This window comes from Colobus angolensis, unplaced genomic scaffold, assembly GCF_000951035.1.
Source record: "Colobus angolensis palliatus isolate OR3802 unplaced genomic scaffold, Cang.pa_1.0 Scaffold156, whole genome shotgun sequence".
Classification (NCBI taxonomy): Eukaryota; Metazoa; Chordata; class Mammalia; order Primates; family Cercopithecidae; genus Colobus; species Colobus angolensis.
The window spans coordinates 5,782,376-5,804,841 of record NW_012114666.1 but is presented as its reverse complement, the minus strand read 5'-3'; the positions used below and the strand labels follow the sequence as shown (position 1 = coordinate 5,804,841).

The following is a 22,466-nucleotide window of genomic DNA, read 5'->3' as shown; positions in this document are numbered from 1 at the left end:
AGCTATCTGAATCACACACAGCTGAGTGATGGTAGAAACCTTCAAACCAAAGAAAGGAGAATATTGTTCTCTGGTCTTTCACTCCCTACAATTGCACAACTGACTCAAGCCCAGTTTGTTTGTGCAAGGTATTGACCATACATATACACCCTGCTCTCTCTCTCTCTTTCTCTGTGTAAGTGTGCATGGGTGTGTGTGCGTGCATCTGAGTTTCTTTCCTCTGCATACGAAACGTATAGACAAAAAAAAGATAATGCTCCCACGACTGGAAAAAGATGAGATCATTTGTAAGTGGCTTGTTAAAGTGCACATCATTTTCCTGATCAGCGGCAGCGAGGCTGCATCTTTAGGAGCTGATGCGATTTATCATGTTATTATATATTTAGAGACATTTTGAAAATGCTGTTATTTACTCAACCGACTGTGTATATAGACGATTTAAAGCAGATTTTTGACCCAGTAGACTGTACCAGCTCTATCTATCGTCTCAATGAGCATGTGGGGACTCTTAAATATGCAGATTATTGACACAATAGACTACAAGCACTACAACCGTACTCGAGACGGGTACAGTCAAGTCATTGGGGGATGATATGTTTCCAGAAAGCATTTTTAAGGCAAATCCACATATATAGACTTGCTCTATGGAAAGATATACATCTGGATACAGGGGACTCTGGCTTTGGAAGGAAATATTTGGTATCCAGAAATAGGGTGTTCTTACTAACATTCCTTTATGTTCTGCCCTTTTGTCTATGAACATCTAAATAATAATACCTACCCTCTGCTTAATCCCAAGCAATGTACCAGTGGTTTGAGCTTAATTTACTCAAACTTGCTAAGAAATCATTCCGTTTGGGTTAGTATAAATGCATTCTTTGATTCAAAGTATATATTGAGCACCATCTATCAAACAGTGGGGTCTTTGATTGCAAGTGATAAATATTATCTTTGGCAAACAAGTAAAAACAAGGAATTTTTTGGGAGGAACATGGTGTAGTTCACCTAAAGGGGAGGAACTAGTACGTCTGTGAGGACCAAAGGGGCAGAGTCAAAAGACAATCTCTCTATAATAGGATTGTGAAGTGGATCTACTCTAGCCCATTTCCACCTTTGAGTCATAGGGTCAGAATTCACTTTCCATGGAGCAAGAGTTGGTTGGCCAAGCTAGTGTTCTGTGTCATAGGAAAACAAAAACAAAACAAAATACCAAAAAGGGAAAGAAGAGAGAAAGTTTTCATATGTTCGTTTCACCTCCTTGCTCCTTAAACAAATGATCATATATTTAAATACACAGACATAAACACACACAGTGCACACACAGGGTATCTATATTGTTTTTGCTGGAAAACAGTCCAGATGCACTGGGCTCCCATGAAATTAAACTCCCAGAGGCCAGAATCTCTGTTCTGTCATCTCCTTCCCAAAGTGTCTGTAAGAGAGCAGTTTTATACAGCCTGGACCTTATGATGCCATAAGTCCGTAAGTCAGTCCCAAGTCAATCTTATGTCTAAAAAAAAAAAAAAAAAAGAGCTACACTACCTACTTTAACATCAAGGGGGGAGGGAAGGGTGATTTCAATTGTTAATTCACCCAAATTGCAAAAGTAGAAGGGCAGAGCCATCCCACCAAGATGGCCAACAGTAGGAAATGGATGGTGGTTAGACATAAACAGGAAAGAGTTACCGCAAGACCTGGGCTTGCCGCTAGGGATAAAGCAATGAACCAGACAGAGAAGTCTCTGTATTTGTTGCATGAAATTGTCCTGTGCATTGTAGGATGAGTAGCAGCATCCTGGATGTTTAGAGCACTCTCTACCCACTGGATGCCAGTAGCACCTTGTCTCCCAGTTGTGACAATCAAATGTCTCCAGACATTAACAAACGTCCCCAGGAGCAAAATCACCCCAGCTGAGTCATTAAGGGTGTGTTGGACATTACCAAGTGTGTCTCTAATTTAGTGTCCTCTCAGGAAGCTGGGACCCTCCTGGGGTAAACACCATCTCTGCTGTGCTATTTAAGTAGGATTCTGGAGTTCTGGCTATGTGCAAGATCTTATGTAGTCACAGGATACAAAGCAAGCAAGGAGAAAGAAGAACATTTATAGAGTCCTTACTGTGTGCTCAAAAACTCCTAGTGCTGGGCATAGAAAGATAAACACTCATAGCCCTTTTGTTCTTAAAGAGCTTACCACCTGGGAGGTGAGGTCAAGAATCACAATTTGATTTGTCCAGTAGTAGAGAAGACCTTGGGGAGGAGATGCCATTTGAAGTGGCCCTGGAATTTGAAATTGCTAATGGATAAATAACAATGGATTAGGTGCTTGACTGCAAGCAGCAATCCCAAATTTTACAGCATTGATCAGATCATCATGGAAAATTAATGGACAGAATAGCAAATAATTACCTTATACTTTTTATCAAATAAAAAATTATAATACTTTGCCATCATAATTGTTAGGGGCTGAAGAATATATACACCAAGGAATGAAACAATGTATAATATGAAATTACGTCAGGGCACAGCAAGGCTAATTTGTACATATTTATAAAAATGTATCTAATTTGTGAAGTAACAGCTATACAAAACTATAAAATGTGCATATACAAATTAGATATATTATGAAGCTCTCGGTTGCAAGGAACTCTCTTAAGCAGTAAAGGGGATTATTTGTTCATGAAATTTCAAAGTACAAAGACAAAAATCTTCAGGTAGAGTTTGATCAAGGTTGAAATTTTCTTGGCTCTGTGATCTCATATATGTTGGCTTGGTTCTCTGGCTGCCATTCCTCATACTAGCAAAGCTCCTAAAAGTTTATGAGATGATATGTTCTTACATGAAAATAGGAAAAACAAAAGATAAAATCCCTTACTTTCTTAACCATCAAATCAAACTGAGAATGCCAGTCACCAATTAACTTAGACCCAGCCTGAATAACCTAAATAGGATGCTATGGCAAGGTGATTAGGTTTGATGATTCAGCACCCACACATAGACCTGGGATGGGACCAATCTCACCCACACTTATTGGGAAGCAGCCATAGCGTCTCCTGTGAGGTACCCTAGAACACTAATGATCTCTTCAGCCTTGCTCAAGAATCAGCACATTTCCTGTAACTACCAAGGTCCTCTTTGAATCTCTATTTTTAGGTACAACTGCAAATTCCCTTTGTATCTCCTAAGGGTCACTCAAAGGTGTTAGAAGCTGCATATAAGAAGATGCTTTTCCAGGAACTCAGCTCATGCCTAATAATCCTCTTCCAGGTCAGAAAGAAAGATCTGGGTTTTGTTTTTGGTAATTTCTCGAAGAAAAGAAAAGCTATCTTTTATTCCCAGAAGCAAATAAAACAATATGATAAACTGTGTGTTAAAATAGACAGATGATAGATAGATAGATGATAGATAGATAGATAGATAGATGATAGATAGATAGATAGATAGATGATAGATAGATAGATAGATGATAGATAGATAGATAGATAGATGATAGATAAATAGATAGATAGATAGATATGATTTTCTAGGGGAGTTTGACTTCTGTAAGTGTGGTTTGAGAACTGGCTGAAAACTAACATCAGAATAATTAAAAAGCAAGGGAAAATATCCCCCAAAAGGAAAATGAAACAGAGACAAAAAGCCAGAAAGAATATCAAGAACAAGACAGTGGCTGTCTTATGAACCATTTATTGGTGTTCACCAATGGAGAATATTAAATCACCAGATAGTGCTGTCTTCCCCAACTTTCCTGTCCTGGGAAAATGGCCAATTTGGTACTATTAGGAGGATGCTGATAAAGTGACCTAAAGCCTCTTCCTATTTACCCATTTTCTCTATAGGTAGAAACAAAAACAAAAAGATGCCAGCTCTTGGAAATTTCATTCTTAAAGCCCTAACCTAAGTCAAAGGGTCAAAAAAACCTGGAGAATTTCCATTAGATTATCCAAACTGTCGAATCAAAAAGATCGAAGACCTACGTATGAAGACCTAAGTATCTCCCAGAATTTGGGTCGTTTCCAAGTACTGCTTCATGTAACTCTGTGGTGTGGGTTTGGCCCAGCTCAGACTCGCTGTTCCATATAAGTTGACTCATTTAAAAGCTAACCTAGTTAATTAAGAACTGAAATAGGTCAGGATTTATTTGGTGGAGTTACTGGAGTAGTTTATAAATGCTAATCCCTTTTATCATTAACTTTTTTATTTGTTTGTTTCTTGTAATATAAAAATACTCAATGTGATAAGGGGATTTAAATGCATCCAGAAGGAATTGATTGAGAATAATGCTAGAAGTCTGATAAACAATTTTTTCAGCCAAAACTTGAAAAAGCAAATACAAAAAATCCTGAGAAATCCAGCTCCATAACATGATTCTTCATGACTAGGTTTTTGTTCTTGTGATGGTAATGAGAGCAGACATATCGAGTGCTTATTTTTACCAGGCGTTCTGACTTCTTTCCAGTTATCTCACTTAATTTTCAAACTGATCTTTGAGGCAGATACTAGTGGTATCTCCAACTGATAGACGGGGAGACTGAGCCCCACACAAGTTGTTAGTTTGCTCAAGATGATAATGCAGGACATGGCAGAGATGAGATCTGAACCAAGGTGGACTTGCTGCAGACCTTGTCCTCTTCCATACTGGAACACCTATGAGGGTGGTGCACACACTTTCTCTTCTATTAGGCTGATGCAAAAGTAATTGCTGCTTTTGCCATTAAAAGTAATTACTTTTACTTTTGTACCAACCAAATAGTTCTCTTTTAATAATAGAGTGTTCTTCTCTGTGCAGACCCTTGCTTCACTGACAACTAGAAAGAGCATGAATGTCACACTTCCTTGTCGTCAATTCCCAAAGCTCTAGCTGACTTTGACTTTGAAGCATTTCTAAGCTATTGACATATTGAGGCTGTATAATTCTTTGAGTGAGGACCGTCCTGTGCATTGTAGGATATTTAGCAGCATCTCTGGCCTCTACCTACCAGACACCAGCAACACCGCTTCTTTAGGTATAACCAAGAATGTCCTCAAACATTGTCACGTGTCTCCTGGGGAACAAAAATCACCCCCAGAACTACTGAGTAAGAGTATTACGGTGACCTAGCTGGCTCCTGGGGTCCCATTTTCGTCTCTAGAAGAAACCAGCTGCCAAAAATAATGATCTAATTAACTCATTCACCCTGAAGTGCAAAGGTGAGAGAAGAGATTAAGTTTTTATATTTTTATAGGGGATGAGTTCTTGGACTGCCTCATGCCAAATGACCATAAGCCAAGCTGTAGGGTTTAAGGCAAGAAGAAGCAGAGAGTAAGAGGTGTCACAATTGCGGGCTCCTGAATTCACATGACACTTGTACCTGATTTATCTACTTCCCAGAGGGAGTAACCCACCCTGTGAGTTTAAACCCATGTGCACACTTCAACCATCCAAAGCAATATTCTGTTTAAAAGATACTTTGTTGTTGCTTCTCTATGGCTTGAAAGCAAATTGGGAGCAATGAGTAAAATCTAAGTTTTGGATGGAATCTAAGTGTTGGATAGAAAACCATGCTTCACTGATGCAATCACTCATTCACTTATGGGTCCAATCATTGATTTTCTTATTTATATATCCAACAAATACTTGAACAAGGTGAGCTGGGTATAGCAATGGGATACAGTGATGAACAAGATAGATTTGACCTGCCCTCAGGGAGCTTACAGTCTTATCTAGAGGACAATCAAGTACATAGTAAGTACAATTGCAAACTGAAATAAGGTAAACAAAAGAAAAATGGGGGGCTGAGATAGAAAATAACTTTGGTTGTTGGTAATTTCGGAGGAGTAAGTGGGGAGGGTACAGTGATCAGAGATGACCCATCCGACAAAGGGCATTGGAGCTGAAACTAAAAGAACAAGACTAAAAGGAAAGACTTAGATATAGGAAAAGGGGGAATCTTGTATACAGGGGGAATGGAATTTCAAGGGCCTTAAAGAAGGCAAGAATTTGATGAGTTTGGGGAACAAGGAGAAGAATTTTGACTTTGAAATCCTAAGCAAAATGGACAGTGATGAGGTAGGTCTGAGATGGAAACTGGGCAGGTCATTGCACTCCATGAGTCACCCCTGCATGCATGTTCAAGTATATGCTGAGCAGTACTTGACAGAAATGTTGATGAAGAGATGAAAGCACATCATAAAAGCTTAAACTGAAAGTTCTCCCCAATCCTTTGATTCGATCAGATTGTACCATGATGGAAACACGGTTCAACTCCTAAGTGTGAGGAATAGAAATGGTTCCCATACAGTGTGGTCCTCATAGCAGGCTAGTAACAATGACTGTGCTGGTGGAGAGTCCAACATGAAGAAGACAGGTTGGAAGGTCAAGCATCTGAGCCATTTAAGGATACCAAGGCCAGGAAGCCCTTTCCTGAATGAGAAATTGGCCCAATGACATGAAAATTCTTTCCACCTCAGGCTTCTGTGATTCTTCTAGAGACAGCAAAGACTTTTCACCAGAAAATTGAAGTCCAGCCTGCCTTTCTGACAGTGCCAATGTAGTTTTTCTAAGAGGACAGTGGGTTTCTCTCTTTCTTTTCTTTTCTTTTCTTTTCTTTCCTTCCTTCCTTCCTTCCTTCCTTTCTCTCTCTCTCTCTCTTTCTTTCTTTCTTTCTTTCTTTCTTTATTTCTTTCTTTCTTTCTTTCGAAGTAGTCACAGCCATGAACTTAGCAAAAGAAGCAGGTTAAAATTTGTCCATTGTTGGCTAATGCAGTTAGACGTTTTCGAGAAAAGGCGGTGAGAACTGGTCATTATCCATTATCTGCATGAAATATTTCAGAGAGGGAAGCAGCATTTGCCAAAAAAAAGAAAAGATGTTTGACTTCAAGCCAGGCAAAAAGGAAACAAGATCACCTTCTAGCTCTGTGGGATGGCTGTGCTAATGATGTTATTTCAAGTAAAATTGGAATATATGTCTGAAAAAATACAGATGGTGCAGCAGCTTCGTATACTTTCTGAAGGTCGTTTTGGACAATGATTCACTGTCCCTTTTCTTGGAAAAGAAAAAAAAAAAAAACCTCTCCAGTCTTGGAAGGAACTATATGTGTGTGTGTGTGTGTGTGTGTGTGTGTGTGTGTGTGTGTGTGTGTGTTTATATATCCTTATGCGGAATAAATGTATAGAAAATAAGCATGCATGCCTTGCTGAAAATACTTGTTACCACTTGAAAACTCAACAACTAAAAACCTTAATTTAGTGGGAAAGTCTCAGTTCTATTGTGTAGTTTCTTTGTTCCTGTTTTGTTTCACTTTGTTTTCTCCTCTGTTCCTGATTTGTGACTCTCTGGGTGTAAGGATAATGTAAGGATAATGATTTCTAAACTGGAGCTACCAAAAAGCTTATAAAGTGGTCCCCTTCTCACCCTTCTCCATGAATATTTTCTCACTCTGCTTTTTTAAATTGTCACCAAGACGTGTCGCAATAATAATATACGCTGGACTGAAATTCTAGGTAGCTGAATATAAAGCATTTTTCTTGGAGACCTTCTGCTTTAAACATTTGTCACCTCTCTCAATGCAAAGCCCGAGGCCTCTAACAAAGACCTTTTTTCTCAGATGGTGGGTTGCTTTATTTCTTGAGGATTGCAGACATTACCATTATGGGTAATGACCTAATAACTTGCTATTTGATGTTTGTACATCACTTCTACAGAAGTTCCCGGCACACATACCACTGGCTCCTTGTACAAGTGATTTAATATTAAATAACAAACCCCAAACTGGAGGAAGCTCTTTTCTTATGCATTCTTATGCATGACACATAAACAAAGCTGGTTCTTATCTATTGTGAATACCATCTAAAAGCTGTTGGCTTGGAATAAGATTTAGGGATAACAAAGAATGCCAGACTCAACTGATTTCAGCCATCTGTGGGTTCAGGTTGAAGATCAGATGTACAGAGGTTGGAAAGTGCCTAGAACCAGGGCTGAGAAGTTGGAAGGTAGCCCTGCATTCTTGGTATTTCACATACTTTATCACATGCAATACTCTAAAGCATCTTAAGAAGTAGATACTATTATATTCCTATTTTATAGATGAGGAAGCTGTGCCTTTGAAAGTTTCAGTAATTTTCCCAAGATGACATCACGCAGTAAACCAAGGTGTGCCTGATCCCAAGGCTGAGGGGCCATCCTATCTACCCTGTTAACTGATCAGTTCTTGAATCAGCAATTTATTTCTCTCTTGGTTGGTGTTTTCCAGTATAAACTGGGAGCAACCATCTAAGCCATAGGCATTTAGTCTTTTGGTATCTGGAGGGGACACAGGCTGAAATTCTTCGAAGTTGTGTTATCTTTTCACAAAGCTGGTTCCCACATACATTGGTGAACATAGGCATAGAGAAGTAGATTGCTAAATATCTCTCTACTAATTAACAGTTTTGCAATTTACATCCAAACTTCTTAAACTTTCTGGAGCATAGGAATCCTGTAGGGACCTTGTTAAATGATTTCTATTCTGCAGACTTGGGGTGGGGCTGAGAGCCTGCATTTCTAACAAGCTCACAGGTGATGCTGACGCCATTCGTCAACCCTACGTGAATAGTGTGGGTTTACAATACACTTCCTCTTTGGTCCTGATAGGACCCTTTCAGTCAGTCAGGCTTGGGATGGTCACTCCTATCTGAGGTTGACAGACGAAGAAATAGGTCAAAGAGCTGATAGGAGAGAGAACCAGAAAAGCACACCAGATTCTCTAACCCCTGGTTCCTGTGGTTCAGAGGTTGCAAATGGTTGGGTCTCAGATGTATTTAGTTTTGTCCACATGGTTTGTCCCAAATGAAATACCTGGCATTCCTAGACTCCATGAAAGTCCTTCAGTAGCAGCTGTGCCTTTTTTTTTTTTTTTTTTTTTTTTTTACAGAGTCTTGCTCTCTTGGACAGGCTGGAATGCAGTGGCGTGATCTCGGCTCTCTGCAACCTCCACCTCCCGTGTTCAAGAGACTCTCCTGCCACTCAGCCTCCCAAGTAGCTGAGATTACAGGCATGCACTACCACATCCGGCTAATTTTTTGTATTTTTAATAGAGATGGGGTTTCACCACATTGGCCAGGCTTGTCTCAAACTCCTGACCTCATGTGATCCGCCCACTTCTGCCTCCCAAAGTACTGGGATTACAGGCGTGAGCCACTGCACCTGGTCCAGTGCTTTTGATGTGTCATAAACTTTCCTGTTACAGCCCTCGGTGTCCTCTAGCCAAGTGTCCAGTCTAGCTGAGTATCCATGATTCCTTACCTTCACAACTGAGAACGTATTTTCCTCCACCTGGCCTGCTTTGCCCATTTTCATTACCTGCCCGCCTTCAGTAATGTGTGATCTTTTCATGACCTCTCTCTCCATAACCTCAGCATCCAACTTCTCTCCATAACTCACCTCTCTACTTGCCTTGGCCTTGGAAGACCCACGGTGATGAAAGTCCCAGTGAAACTCCACTAAAGTGTCTTGCATGTGGTAACTGCAGAATAAATATTTCTTGATTGAATGAATAAGCAGATGAACCACATAGGGATGACAGAGTATCCACTTCCCCTGACTTCAAGTAGCTTAGCCGTTTTTTTGCTGATGACCGAGATGTGGAGAAACTCACAAAATGTGATTAGAAAACGTTTTACAGTCCAAAGAGCTGTAACGATGGCCCAAGAAAGAAGCAACAAGCATATGTTAAGTGTTCAGACAGACCCCACCTGGTATGCATGTGTGGTACATGTAAAACATTCCAATTAACCAAACCATCTTCAGGAAATTGAAAAAAAGAGAGAGATAGTGTTGTTTTGATGACCACCAGAAACCTCCCCATTTACCTTCGCAAGTACTGATGGGTTCAGGATGGCCCCCTATCACTGTACCCACGCCATCTCCAGCAGTCCTTTAAACAAAGAATTCTATTTGTTTGGTTCTGACATTCAGACAGAGGAGGGAGTAAACTCTTCTCTCTCGATCCGTATATATCAGTAACACTTATGTTATATGTGGCATGCCAGGGATAAAAATCCACACACCACAAATTTTATGTTTCTTTTTGAACATTTTTCTGTTTAAAAATGTGCATGAACGTAGATAACTTCTCCAGCCAGCAAACACCCTGGGCCCTGGCCTGTGGTACCTGGATTCTCTGTAAATGAAATCTGTGCTCAGGAATGGTGCCAGGATCCCACAGCTCTCTAGACTTCCTCTCTCCTGAAACAAAAAGCAGAGGGATCCCTCCCCATGGCCCTCCAAGAGGCCCTCACTCCAGGCCTAGCTACCCTTGAGAATAGCTCAACTTCCTTGAACACTGAATCCTGTATCTCTTTACTCAGCCTGCCAACATGCATGCCAATTAGTGCCAATAATAATATACGTATTAACAGACTTTTAGACCACAGTCACCAAAACACTAGAGACACATGACAGGGAGCTCTTATTCCGAGTCATCATTTTTTGTAGCTACTGGGTACACACTGAGAAATTCTCGCGATCTCCTCATTGACGTCTGCCTTGAACCCTGTGGCATCTTCCTGTGACTTGAAACAGTCATTTAGTGCAGTAGATTGGCGAAAATGATCCTGTCACCATCGGATATGTTTTTAAATGAGGTCTTGGTTGAATTCTGGTTTAGTTTTTAAAAATCAACCTTCTTGAGTTTTTAACTGTTCTCATGTTATAACGGTTCCACTTCTACTGCCATTTCTAAAACTGTCAGTGTTTTTACTGTAAACACTACTGTCGACTTACAAGGTGACTACAGAAACGTATGCCCAGCAAAAGTCTGGTATCTAACACCATACCACCCATGAATTATTGTGCAGAATTTCATTTAAATCATTCTGACTAGAGGTTTGGAAACAATTGAGGTAGTATATTTTTTAAAATAATTGTTTTCCTCTTGTTGTTGTTGTTTTTTGGGACAGGATCTTGCTCTGTCACCCAGACTGCAGTGCAGTGGCGTGATCACAGCTCACTGCAGCCTCAACCTTCTGGGCTCAAGTGATCCTCCCACCTCAGCCACCCGAGTAGCTGGGACCATAGACATGCACCATTATGCCTGGCTATTTTTTTAAATTTTTTTTGGTAGAAATGGTCTTGCTCTTTTGCACAGGCTGGTCTCCAATTCCTGGGCTCATGTAATCCTCATGCCTCAGTTTCCCACAAGTACTGAGATTACAGGTGTGAGCCACCATGCCCAGCCATTAACCTTTCATATGAAAGAAAATTTCTGTAGGAAGAAAATAAAATGTAAGGGTTTATTTGTAATTTTTACCCACATACTATTAGGGTAAAACAAATGCAGCATATAAAATATTCTTCTCCAGTAATATTTCTTCTTTTTTAAATGAAGAATTCAGGGGAAGGCTACTGTAATATGTATGTCTGCTAATACATGTATAATGTTGTTTATAGTAGACCAGCTAATGGACTTTATCCATGACAAAATTAGTCCATACTTCAAAGTTCCCATGTGTGAATCTTTGTTGAATCAAAGTCTGTTCACATTAAAAGCATAGATTCTGATGCTTTTGTGGTCTTGTTGCTTATTTGAAGCCTTTATACTTAGGAGTGTAAATCCACAGCTCAAAGAAGTTGGACAGCAAGGAAGTTGGTAGCTGGGTTGTTCTGAAAAGACGATTTATGGTGATGCTCTGGTTTTATTTTATTTCATTTCATTTCATTTCATTTCAGACAGAGTCTCACTCTGTTGCCCAGGCTGGAGTGCAGTGGCACAATCTCAGCTCCTTACAACCTCCATCTCCCACTTCATGTGATTCTCCTGCCTCAGTTTCCCGAGTAGCTGGGGTTACAAGCATGCGCCACCACACCTGGCCAATTTTCTTTCTTCTTTTTTTTTTTTTTAGTAGAAACTGGGTTTCACCATGTTGGCCAGGCTGGTGTCAAACTCCTGACCTCGGATGATCCGCCCACCTCAGCCTCCCAAAATGCTGGGATTACAAGTGTGAGCCTTGGCACACAGCTCTGGTTTTATTATTGAGTGAAGTTGATTATTATGATTGTAATTCACATCGATCTACATGGGCTGGGGGTGGGGAGCTCTTTACCCACCAGAAGTACCAATTGCACTGCTGAGGAACGGAACCAGAGTTTGCAGCTGGAATAAACCTTTTTACTGTATAATCTATTCATTCATTCATTCAGATAGTTTGTCGACATCACTCTGTGCCAGGATGTGAACTGAGCACTGGGGAGGAGCATTCTGACTGCATGGGGATAGATATTCTAACCTTACATACAGTATAAGAAGGCATCAATCAATAAACAAATGGGCTTATTTCAGAGTCTGGTAAGTGCTCCAGGGATTTCAGGCAGTAGGGTGATGTGATGGATAGTTATACAGAGCAGGGGAGACATCAGGAAAGGCCTCACTGAGAAGAGCCCCTCAGAGCTGAGACTTGATGAAGCCCCCTATGTGATGGTGCAGAAGAAGAACTTTTCGGTCAGAAAAGTCTGCAAAGGCAGAAAGCCTCAGTCAGGAGAAGGATTGGTGGGCTCAAGGAAGAGCAAGTAGGCTATTGTTTCCTAGGCAAGAAGAGCAGGCCGTGGGTGCTGAGAGAGGAGCAGGGAGGTTGGCCAAGGACACATCCTGCAGGCTCTTGTAGACCATGCTAAGGGTTGAGATTTTATAGTAAGTGCAACAGAAAGACACTGCAGGAGTTAAAACAGAGGGACGTCATGACCTAATCCCTTTTACGAAGAATCTTCTAGCAGTTCACTAAAGAGCAGACTCTGGGAAGTAGAAGCAGGAAGCTCATTGTCCAACCTAGGGGACAATATGGTGGCCCAGGCTAGAGCAGTGGCCATGGAGTGGGAGATAAATGGTCTCTTGAGTCAGTAGTTCAGTCAAAGAATGGACCAGATTTGCTCTTGAATCACTTGTTCCAGGAATGGGGACATCTCATGTGGCCGGAGTCAAGCTGGGGAAATGGATGAAACTGGAAATTTAGGTTGGAAAAGGACATTTTTGCCACTATGAAGTTTGATCTTCGACCCCCAATCGACAAGGAAGTTCTATAGAGAACGGTTCTTTCGTTCTGTGATTTGGCATAACTGTGATAGTTTTCTTTCATTAAATAAGTATTCGTAAGAATGAACTTGCCACTCATCCACTTATACTAAGACTTACACATGACGCAATCTTATTAAACAAGTCATCAATAGAGAGAGAGAGACTGATATTCATTATTCATCCAGATCACCCCTGTTCTGGCTGCTTTTCCTCTCTTGCCCCAACTGCTGGTGGCAAACAAAATCACTTAAGTCAAATGAACAGTTTTAGATGTATAATATTGAAATGTGTTTTTAAAAAAAACTCCTTGGAATCCTCAGCCATTGTTAAAATACACTCACTTTGACAGATGTTTGGCACTTTTTGTATGAGGCTTTTCAATGCCTTACCTTATCCAGTGCATGAGATTTAGTCTGCTCTACAGAGGAAAACAGACAAAAAGGGTCTCTCGGCACGAGTTACTCTTCTGTAAAGGTTATAGTAAACATGTCAATGCCTAATTAAGCAGAAAATTTTATCTGTATTGTGGGGGAGGCGTTTGCTGTCTCTGACTTTTCTTCTGCGGAATCCATTTAGAAGGACAAAGTAGATTGTGAGGTTGAGCTGGTCCGGAAAGCTCTGCTTCCAAATGTCAGTGAAAAAAAAAGAACACTTCTTTTCTCCTAGTTTGAAAATGACTGTATTGGATGGGCAGAGTGTGTGTGTGTGTGTGTGTGTGTGTACGCACAGGCGCAAGCATTAGAGTGCATGTATGTATATTTCATCAACGTACACACAAAATAACATGAATTACTTCCCAGCTTCTTGCTAAATGTCAGGCACGGTGCCAGGCACTGAAAATACTGAGATGAATGAAACCCAGAAACGCCCTTAGCCAATTGTGATGACAGAAAGTCCTCATCACCACCAAACCCCCAAATTTCTTTACTTGCTTCTTGGTTGCTGTGATTACGTGAGCCATAGGTGGGGTCACCACGTGTCTTAGCCTGGACCATCCTGCTGAATACCTATTGACCCAGCATATGTTCCAGATTAATAGCATTCCCTTCATTCTCAAAGTGACCCTATTTGATTGATGAAATTTGTCTGATTCCCTGATGTATTTTACTTGGCTCAGTAACAACTTATTTTACCAGTTGTTATTTAGTGTATTAATTTTATAACAGAGACTTTCTCCTTGAATGGTATACCTATTTTTTGCAAACACACAAGTTAATCCAGGAAAAAGAAAATGGTATGATACCGACAGGAATAATCTAATTCGGCCCTACGATCATTTTAAACCACAGTTTTCCTGCAAGTTGTGACCACTTATTAATGGTTTTTGGACTAGATTGAGTAGTTGTTGTTTCTTCAAACCAATTTTTGAGACTAGAGACCAGTAATGCCAATTTAATAAAAAATCCACCTGTCAATTTGCTAGGAAGGTAAAACACACCGCAGCAATAGCAGGAAAATAACTAATACAACCATAAAACTCATGGCTAGACTGAATTTATACATTTCATCTTGTTTTATGGTATTCTGTCACTAAAATCATGGGCTCTTGTCTCCAGTTTTCCCACAGTTTTCCCCTCTGATGTGGTTATCTATTCAGTGACATTTCAATGAAATTCCACTGCTTAACCTTTAGCCTTTGGGTCTCCTCAAAGGGTTCCTCTTCATTAGGTTGGCAATCCAAAGACAGCAGCATCTCCTGTGTTCAGGCATTCTCCCATCAGGCAGACCTGGGTGTATGTCCTCACTCTGCAATGCTAGCTGTGTGGCCTTGGGTGAATGTCCTTACCTTAAAGTCTCAGTTTCCCCCTTTGTGAAATGGAAATAATAGTGGCCACTTCATGCAGATATTAGACAAAATGAAAGAATGCATTTGCAGTGTTTAGTTTACTTCCTAGGAGACAGTAATTGCTCAATAAATATTCTTTATCTTCAGCAGCAGTGGCAGCCTTTGGAGTTACTGCTTTATCCTAGCAAGCCCCCTTCTCTTCTAATTCTCTGTGCCTGCCTCGCTGGACGGCCCTCCAGTGCATGGCCACTCCTTTTCCAAGCTTTGTCTTTAGTGACTGGAAATAACAGAGCCTGCTCTAAGGTTTTCCCCAAGTCACTACCTGCTACAGAGAGAGGAGATAGAAGTTCATTTTTAAAAAAAAGAAAAATTGCATTAAGATCGTGCAGGCCTTGCAAACCTAAAACTGGATCTCCTTTTCTTTGGGACTTCTTTGGTTGCATTTTATCTGCATGGTTCTGAAAAGGCCAGGTGAAGAAAATGAGCCCATAGGCATAATGTCACATTCCCCATCTCCATTGATGGATATTTGCCCGTTAATTCCCTTTGCACCGGCTCGCTCATGTCTTCATTTTCCCTATGCAATTACTGGTCCTAAATCCTTTCAGAGAAGGGAAAGCATGCATCCCCAATAGCATTTTGCATCTACAAATCAAATATATAATTGGCATCTCATGACGGGTACCCACAAATCACAGTGCATTTGAAATTACAGGCACAAGATCGAGAGGGCATTCTCAACCTTGTCTGGAAAGGTCTTCATAAACCTGTTTTAGAATAATAAGATAGTCGCCAAATCTCCCATTCTAGCACCATTTGCGATTATTTTGAAGTCATTATATTTGCTGAGCTTATATAATTTTTCAACGATCAATAGATTTTATTTGCATACCCCATAATCTCTCTTCCTGCTGTGTGATTCTCTACATATAAAAATGTTATAGCAAAAAGACAGTGGCTATCAAAAAATATAATGGCTGTGCATCCAAATTGCTTCTGAGCACTCAAAAATGATTTATTTATGTGGTTATATGCCAATATATACAAGTGCCTTGGTAAACTTTACCATCTAGATGCCAAGAGTCAAGTCTTAGTCTCCTTATGGGCCAACATTCTTCCCTGTAGAGGTATGACTTTAATGGGATATGAATTTCAATCCAGATTTCCTAAAAATCATACACATGAATTTAGCAACTATCCCACTACAGGAATATTAGAAAGATATTCCTCAAACCTGAAAATTATTAACTTGGGACCCTAGGCATTTATAAAGAATTATGACTCCTGCCAATTAAAAAAAAAAAAAAAAAAAGCAGTAGATGGCACGAAAAACTCCATTTGGCTTTTCCTGTGTCCATTGCTCACAGTGCATAAAAGTGTAGATCAAATCACTCTTCAGTTCGGCATGGGAAGCACTTGGTCTATGTAAGGAAATTGGAATGGAATATGGAGCCTGTTACTGTCGTTTCATCGCTGCTTCTTCTCTTGCAGGCTACGCCCAGGAGGAACAGCTGAAAGAAGAGGAGGAAATAAAAGAAGAGGAGGAGGAGGAGGACAGCGGTTCAGTAGCTCAACTGCAGGGTGGCAATGACACAGGGACGGACGAGGAGCTAGAAACGGGCCCAGAGCAAAAAGGCTGCTTCAGTTACCAGAACTCTCCGGGAAGTCATTTGTCCAATCAGGATGCCGAGAATGAGTCTCTGCTGAGCGACGCCAGTGATCAGGTGTCGGACATCAAGAGTGTCTGCGGCCGAGATGCCTCGGACAAGAAAGCAAACACTCACGTCAAGCTTCCAAACGAAGCACACAACTGCATGGATAAAATGACTGCTGTCTACGCCAACATCCTGTCGGATTCCTACTGGTCAGGCCTGGGCCTGGGCTTCAAGCTGTCCAGTAGTGAGAGGCGGAACTGTGACACCCGAAACGGCAGCAACAAGAGTGATTTTGACTGGCACCAAGACGCTCTGTCCAAAAGCCTGCAGCAGAACTTGCCTTCTAGGTCTGTCTCGAAACCCAGCCTGTTCAGCTCGGTGCAGTTGTACCGGCAGAGCAGCAAGATGTGCGGGACTGTGTTCACAGGGGCCAGCAGATTCCGGTGCCGACAGTGCAGCGCGGCCTATGACACCCTAGTCGAGTTGACTGTGCACATGAATGAAACGGGCCACTATCAAGATGACAACCGCAAAAAGGACAAGCTCAGGCCCACAAGCTATTCAAAGCCCCGGAAAAGGGCTTTCCAGGATATGGACAAGGAGGATGCTCAAAAGGTTCTGAAATGTATGTTTTGTGGCGACTCCTTCGATTCCCTCCAAGATTTGAGCGTCCACATGATTAAAACAAAACATTACCAAAAAGTGCCTTTGAAGGAGCCTGTCCCAACCATTTCCTCGAAAATGGTCACCCCGGCGAAAAAACGCGTTTTTGATGTCAATCGGCCGTGTTCCCCCGATTCAACCACAGGATCTTTTGCAGATTCTTTTTCTCAGAAGAACGCCAACTTGCAATTGTCCTCCAACAACCGCTATGGCTACCAAAATGGAGCCAGCTACACCTGGCAGTTTGAGGCCTGCAAGTCCCAGATCTTAAAGTGCATGGAGTGTGGGAGCTCCCATGACACCTTGCAGCAGCTCACCACCCACATGATGGTCACAGGTCACTTTCTCAAGGTCACCAGCTCTGCCTCCAAGAAAGGGAAGCAGCTGGTATTAGACCCGCTAGCAGTGGAGAAAATGCAGTCGTTGTCCGAGGCCCCAAACAGTGATTCTCTGGCTCCCAAGCCATCCAGTAACTCAGTATCAGATTGTACAGCCTCTACAACTGAGCTAAAGAAAGAGAGTAAAAAAGAAAGGCCAGAGGAAATCAGCAAGGATGAGAAAGTCGTGAAAAGTGAGGACTATGATGATCCTCTACAAAAACCTTTAGACCCTACAATCAAATATCAATACCTAAGGGAGGAGGACTTGGAAGATGGCTCAAAGGGTGGAGGTGACATTTTGAAATCTTTGGAAAATACTGTCACCACAGCCATCAACAAAGCCCAAAACGGGGCCCCCAGCTGGAGTGCCTACCCCAGCATCCACGCAGCCTACCAGCTGTCTGAGGGCGCCAAGCCGCCTTTGCCTATGGGATCCCAGGTACTGCAGATCCGGCCTAATCTCACCAACAAGCTGAGGCCCATTGCACCAAAGTGGAAAATGATGCCACTCGTTTCTGTGCCCACACACCTGGCCCCTTACACTCAAATCAAGAAGGAGTCAGAAGACAAAGATGAAGCCGTGAAGGAGTGTGGGAAAGAAAGTCCCCATGAAGAGGCCTCATCTTTCAGCCACAGTGAGGGCGATTCTTTCCACAAAAGCGAAACGCCTCCAGAAGCCAAAAAGACTGAGCTGGGTTCCCTGAAGGAGGAGGACAAGCTGATGAAAGAGGGCAGCGAGAAGGAGAAACCCCAGCCCCTGGAGCCTACATCTGCTCTGAGCAATGGGTGCGCCCTCGCCAACCACGCCCCGGCCCTGCCATGCATCAACCCACTCAGCGCCCTGCAGTCCGTCCTGAACAATCACCTGGGCAAAGCCACGGAGCCCTTGCGCTCACCTTCCTGCTCCAGCCCAAGTTCAAGCACAATTTCCATGTTCCACAAGTCGAATCTCAGTGTCATGGACAAGCCGGTCTTGAGTCCCACCTCCACAAGGCCAGCCAGCATGTCCAGGCGCTACCTGTTTGAGAACAGCGATCAGCCCATTGACCTGACCAAGTCCAAAAGCAAGAAAGCTGAGTCCTCGCAAGCACAATCCTGTATGTCCCCACCTCAGAAGCATGCTCTGTCTGACATCGCTGACATGGTGAAAGTCCTCCCCAAAGCCACCACCCCAAAGCCAGCCTCCTCTTCCAGGATCCCTCCCATGAAGCTGGAAATGGATGTCAGACGCTTTGAGGATGTCTCCAGTGAAGTCTCAACTTTGCATAAAAGAAAAGGCCGGCAGTCCAACTGGAATCCTCAGCATCTTCTGATTCTACAAGCCCAGTTTGCCTCAAGCCTCTTCCAGACATCAGAGGGCAAATACCTGCTGTCTGATCTGGGCCCACAAGAGCGTATGCAAATCTCGAAGTTTACGGGACTCTCAATGACCACTATCAGTCACTGGCTGGCCAACGTCAAGTACCAGCTTAGGAAAACGGGCGGGACAAAATTTCTAAAAAACATGGACAAAGGCCACCCCATCTTTTATTGCAGTGACTGTGCCTCCCAGTTCAGAACCCCTTCTACCTACATCAGTCACTTAGAATCTCACCTGGGTTTCCAAATGAAGGACATGACTCGCTTGTCAGTGGACCAGCAAAGCAAGGTGGAGCAAGAGATCTCCCGGGTATCGTCGGCTCAGAGGTCTCCGGAAACAATAGCTGTCGAAGAGGACACAGACTCTAAATTCAAGTGTAAGTTGTGCTGTCGGACATTTGTGAGCAAACATGCAGTAAAACTCCACCTAAGCAAAACGCACAGCAAGTCACCCGAACACCATTCACAGTTTGTAACAGACGTGGATGAAGAATAGCTCTGCAGGTATGAGTTTGCTCCAAGGCATTGCGACTAGCCTGGTGAGGAGCTTCTTACAGGGAGATGGGTCTGCTTAGAGGCAGCTAGTGTTTCCCAATGCCAAGCAGGGTAGTAGCTTGCTTGAGTAGGATTTATTTTTATGAAAGACCAGAACATGAAAACTAAGTCCTAATCATTCTCTCAAGTCCTCCAGTCTAGAGCTGGGAACTAGAATAAAATGGGTTTAGAGAGATAAAGTTCACAGATTACTACTGCTTTTTCTAGGAATTCATCATCCATAATCCTGAATTACCCAAGGCAAGCTCAAGTGTCCAGCCAAAGCTATCTTTCATTTTAATTATTAGATACTAACTTCTGTCGCCATTCCATTTCACCACTCTACCTTTCCATAGCAATGCCAATGACTTATAAGGTGACAAAAAGGTGAGCAATGGAAGAAAGATTGGAGAGTGCTAGAAGTAGTTACTATATAGAGATTCTTTAATCAACTCATGAATAGCTTGAAGCTGTCTTTAGGATTGTTACTTGTAATTAATGCTTTTTGCAGTTTACTTTTTAGCCATTGCCACCTTCCACCCTCTTCCCTTTGGTTATTTTCTACATTACATGTCCTATGAATAAGCATGTGCCCTAAACAGATTGGTAGAAAAATATTCTTCTTCGCAAAACATTGAGATGAAAAGAGAAGAAGCTTATTTTCTTCTTTCATCTTTTGGTTGTCTTGTGGATAGGCCAATATTAGAGCCCACCTTTAACAAAGATAGAGGCAATGTGTGACCTTGAGGTTTCATTTCACATAAAGAAACAAATGGCTTTCTGTACACTTAATGTGCATGGAGTCCCACAGCTTGAAGATAATTTGCATCATGTATCAGAGAAGTTCCATGCCTTATATAGTCATCCATGCCCAGACCATTTGTATCATTTTTAGGAAACAGGGCAGAGACCAAGGTCAAATGCCCTGGCTGATTAGTTTCACCAGCCATTTTCAAATTGAGTATAAGCAAGGCTGAGTCTTAACAAATCTCTTTCACTTGCCTATTTGTGTTTTCTGTACTTCTTTTTCTCTCCCTTCCAGCACGATGCCCCCACACACTAAGAGCCCTCCTATGTGTTCACGTGTTCCTCCACCTTCGGCCATTCCCCAAGACGGGAACCCAACCTGAACTAAACCTTCCGCACTGACCAATCCAGTTTATGTCATGCTAAGTTACAGATTTGCTCCTAACTAATTAGCTCTTAATTAATTCACAATCAAATATGAAAAACTAATAACATATAATCGCTCACCACCCCCTATTGTCAGAGCATTGGTTTATAAATAGAAGACTTTCAGAACAAGCTAGAAAGGTAAGACACCAGGAGAGTTCCAGGTAGAGAGCAGTATTTACATGGCATGGCTTTGGGCTCGCCTCACATCAGACAGAGAGGTTTACTGAGTGTGAGGATGGCCAAGATGAAATAAAAAGTTCAAATATCTGACCTGGGGCTTTCCCCTGAGTGAGGAGATCTAGGCTTCTGATGGAGAGGAGTCCTCCTAGAACTCTAATTGCTACTGGTCCCAAATGAAGATTATCTTTTTGGTTTGCATGTTGTTATCATGATGATTAAATGTGTTATTGGCAGATTTTTCTCATTCTTTCCAAGCATGATTTGTTCAGCTCACTAAATTGAAAGAAAAGCCAAAATGCATCCATTGAATTCACACCTGAGCTTGGGGCTTGACAGCGTCCTATTTATTTGCTATATGACATTTTAAATCTTATATAACTTGCCATTATGTTTTCCTGGTTCTTTAAAAAAAAAAGGGGGGGGGGTGGTGGCATATACACAGAATACCTAGAGAGAAGAAAGATATTTCAAATCCAATAGTGGTGGATTGAAACCATGGTGAAGAGGACAAATAGGTAATATTTATTTGTACTATAACAAAGACCACTTTTCCGCCTATTAGGTTTGTAATCTTTTTTAGAAAATTAATATAATTGCCAAAACATTGTGATATGTAGATAGGAAGAGGGAAGGGGAAAAAAAGCTTGATCCATCGTCAGTCAGAATCTGGAATGTATGATACCTGTTCTAGGGATTCAAAGGTAAACCAATAATTTGGAAAAACATATACAAAAGGTACTTACAAATCTGTTAAATACATAGATAAGATAGCCATTTTGGCACCTCCCTGCGTTTGTACAGGATGAGTATATCTAATTTGGACCCCAAAAGCATCGTATTAGTGTTTTCATTATACAAAACCAAAGCTCCATCTTTACAAGCACCATTAGGCTGTGGTTCTGAGAGGACTGAAGAAAAACAGGTTTGAGTGTTTGGGACTCACTCAAAGCTATGGGCATGTACGTATGTTTTGTAAACAGAAAAGATGGTGCAGGTACTGGCTGTGTTTGTGTTCATCCTAATAATACTCCTATCTGCCTGAAGGTTTCCCCCATCTGTACAAAGGTCGATTCTTGGTGCTTTGGTCATCTTAGAAAAAAATGCTTCCACCCCCAGGGTCCTCTTTTAGAACAACATTTATGCAATACCTTGCCCATTGCTTAGAATGATGCATGTAAGGTTTGTAAATGGTCATGAAATGACATCATTTGTTGTCTGGAACTCTAATCTTAGTTGTAATGCATGATAGCACAAATTGTGCAAAATGACATGATCTTTTAGAAAGTAGGATCAAGATTTCATGGAAAATTTGAAGAGCTTTAACCTATCTATGTGCTCTGAAACACACAACTTTTGATCTGAATTTTCTTTCCTTTATCAGATATATCTTAAATCCTGCAAAGTGCTCTGCCAAATATTAAATGCAACATTTCATTAAAAATTCATTAGAAAATATTAAGTGTGCATCTCTATTTTAGGACATAAGTAATCTAGAACAATTTCAATAGGTATTTGTATATATCTTTAAAAGACACATGCTCTTGACTAATAGAAATTAAACTGAGAGCAAATCAATGAGTCTGAAATGCATAAAGGCTTGAAATTATAGTCATTACTGTGTAATATAGTGTACAAGTTTAACAGCACACCTAGCCTTGAAATTGTTGGCAGGAAAGCATTCTAGTCCAATGAGCTGCCACTTCTGTTGTGG

General features: G+C 41.5%; 1 protein-coding gene across 4 annotated transcripts in view; it reads left to right on the top strand.

Annotated features, from left to right (window-relative positions):
• TSHZ2 (teashirt zinc finger homeobox 2) overlaps positions 1–22,466 on the top strand; it is a 517,935-nt gene that overhangs the window by 266,180 nt on the left and 229,289 nt on the right. For 2 of the 4 annotated variants that reach the window (XR_001001189.1, XM_011936724.1), the window contains exon 1: positions 16,006–19,369. Coding sequence is in view for 3 of the 4 variants with exons in the window: in XM_011936724.1 (XP_011792114.1) it covers positions 16,248–19,361 (3,114 nt within the window). In the remaining variant the exon portion in view is untranslated. Of the gene's footprint in view, positions 1–16,005; positions 19,370–22,466 lie in introns of those variants that run through there. The other 2 variants (XM_011936725.1, XM_011936726.1) reach the window with 2 other exon arrangements.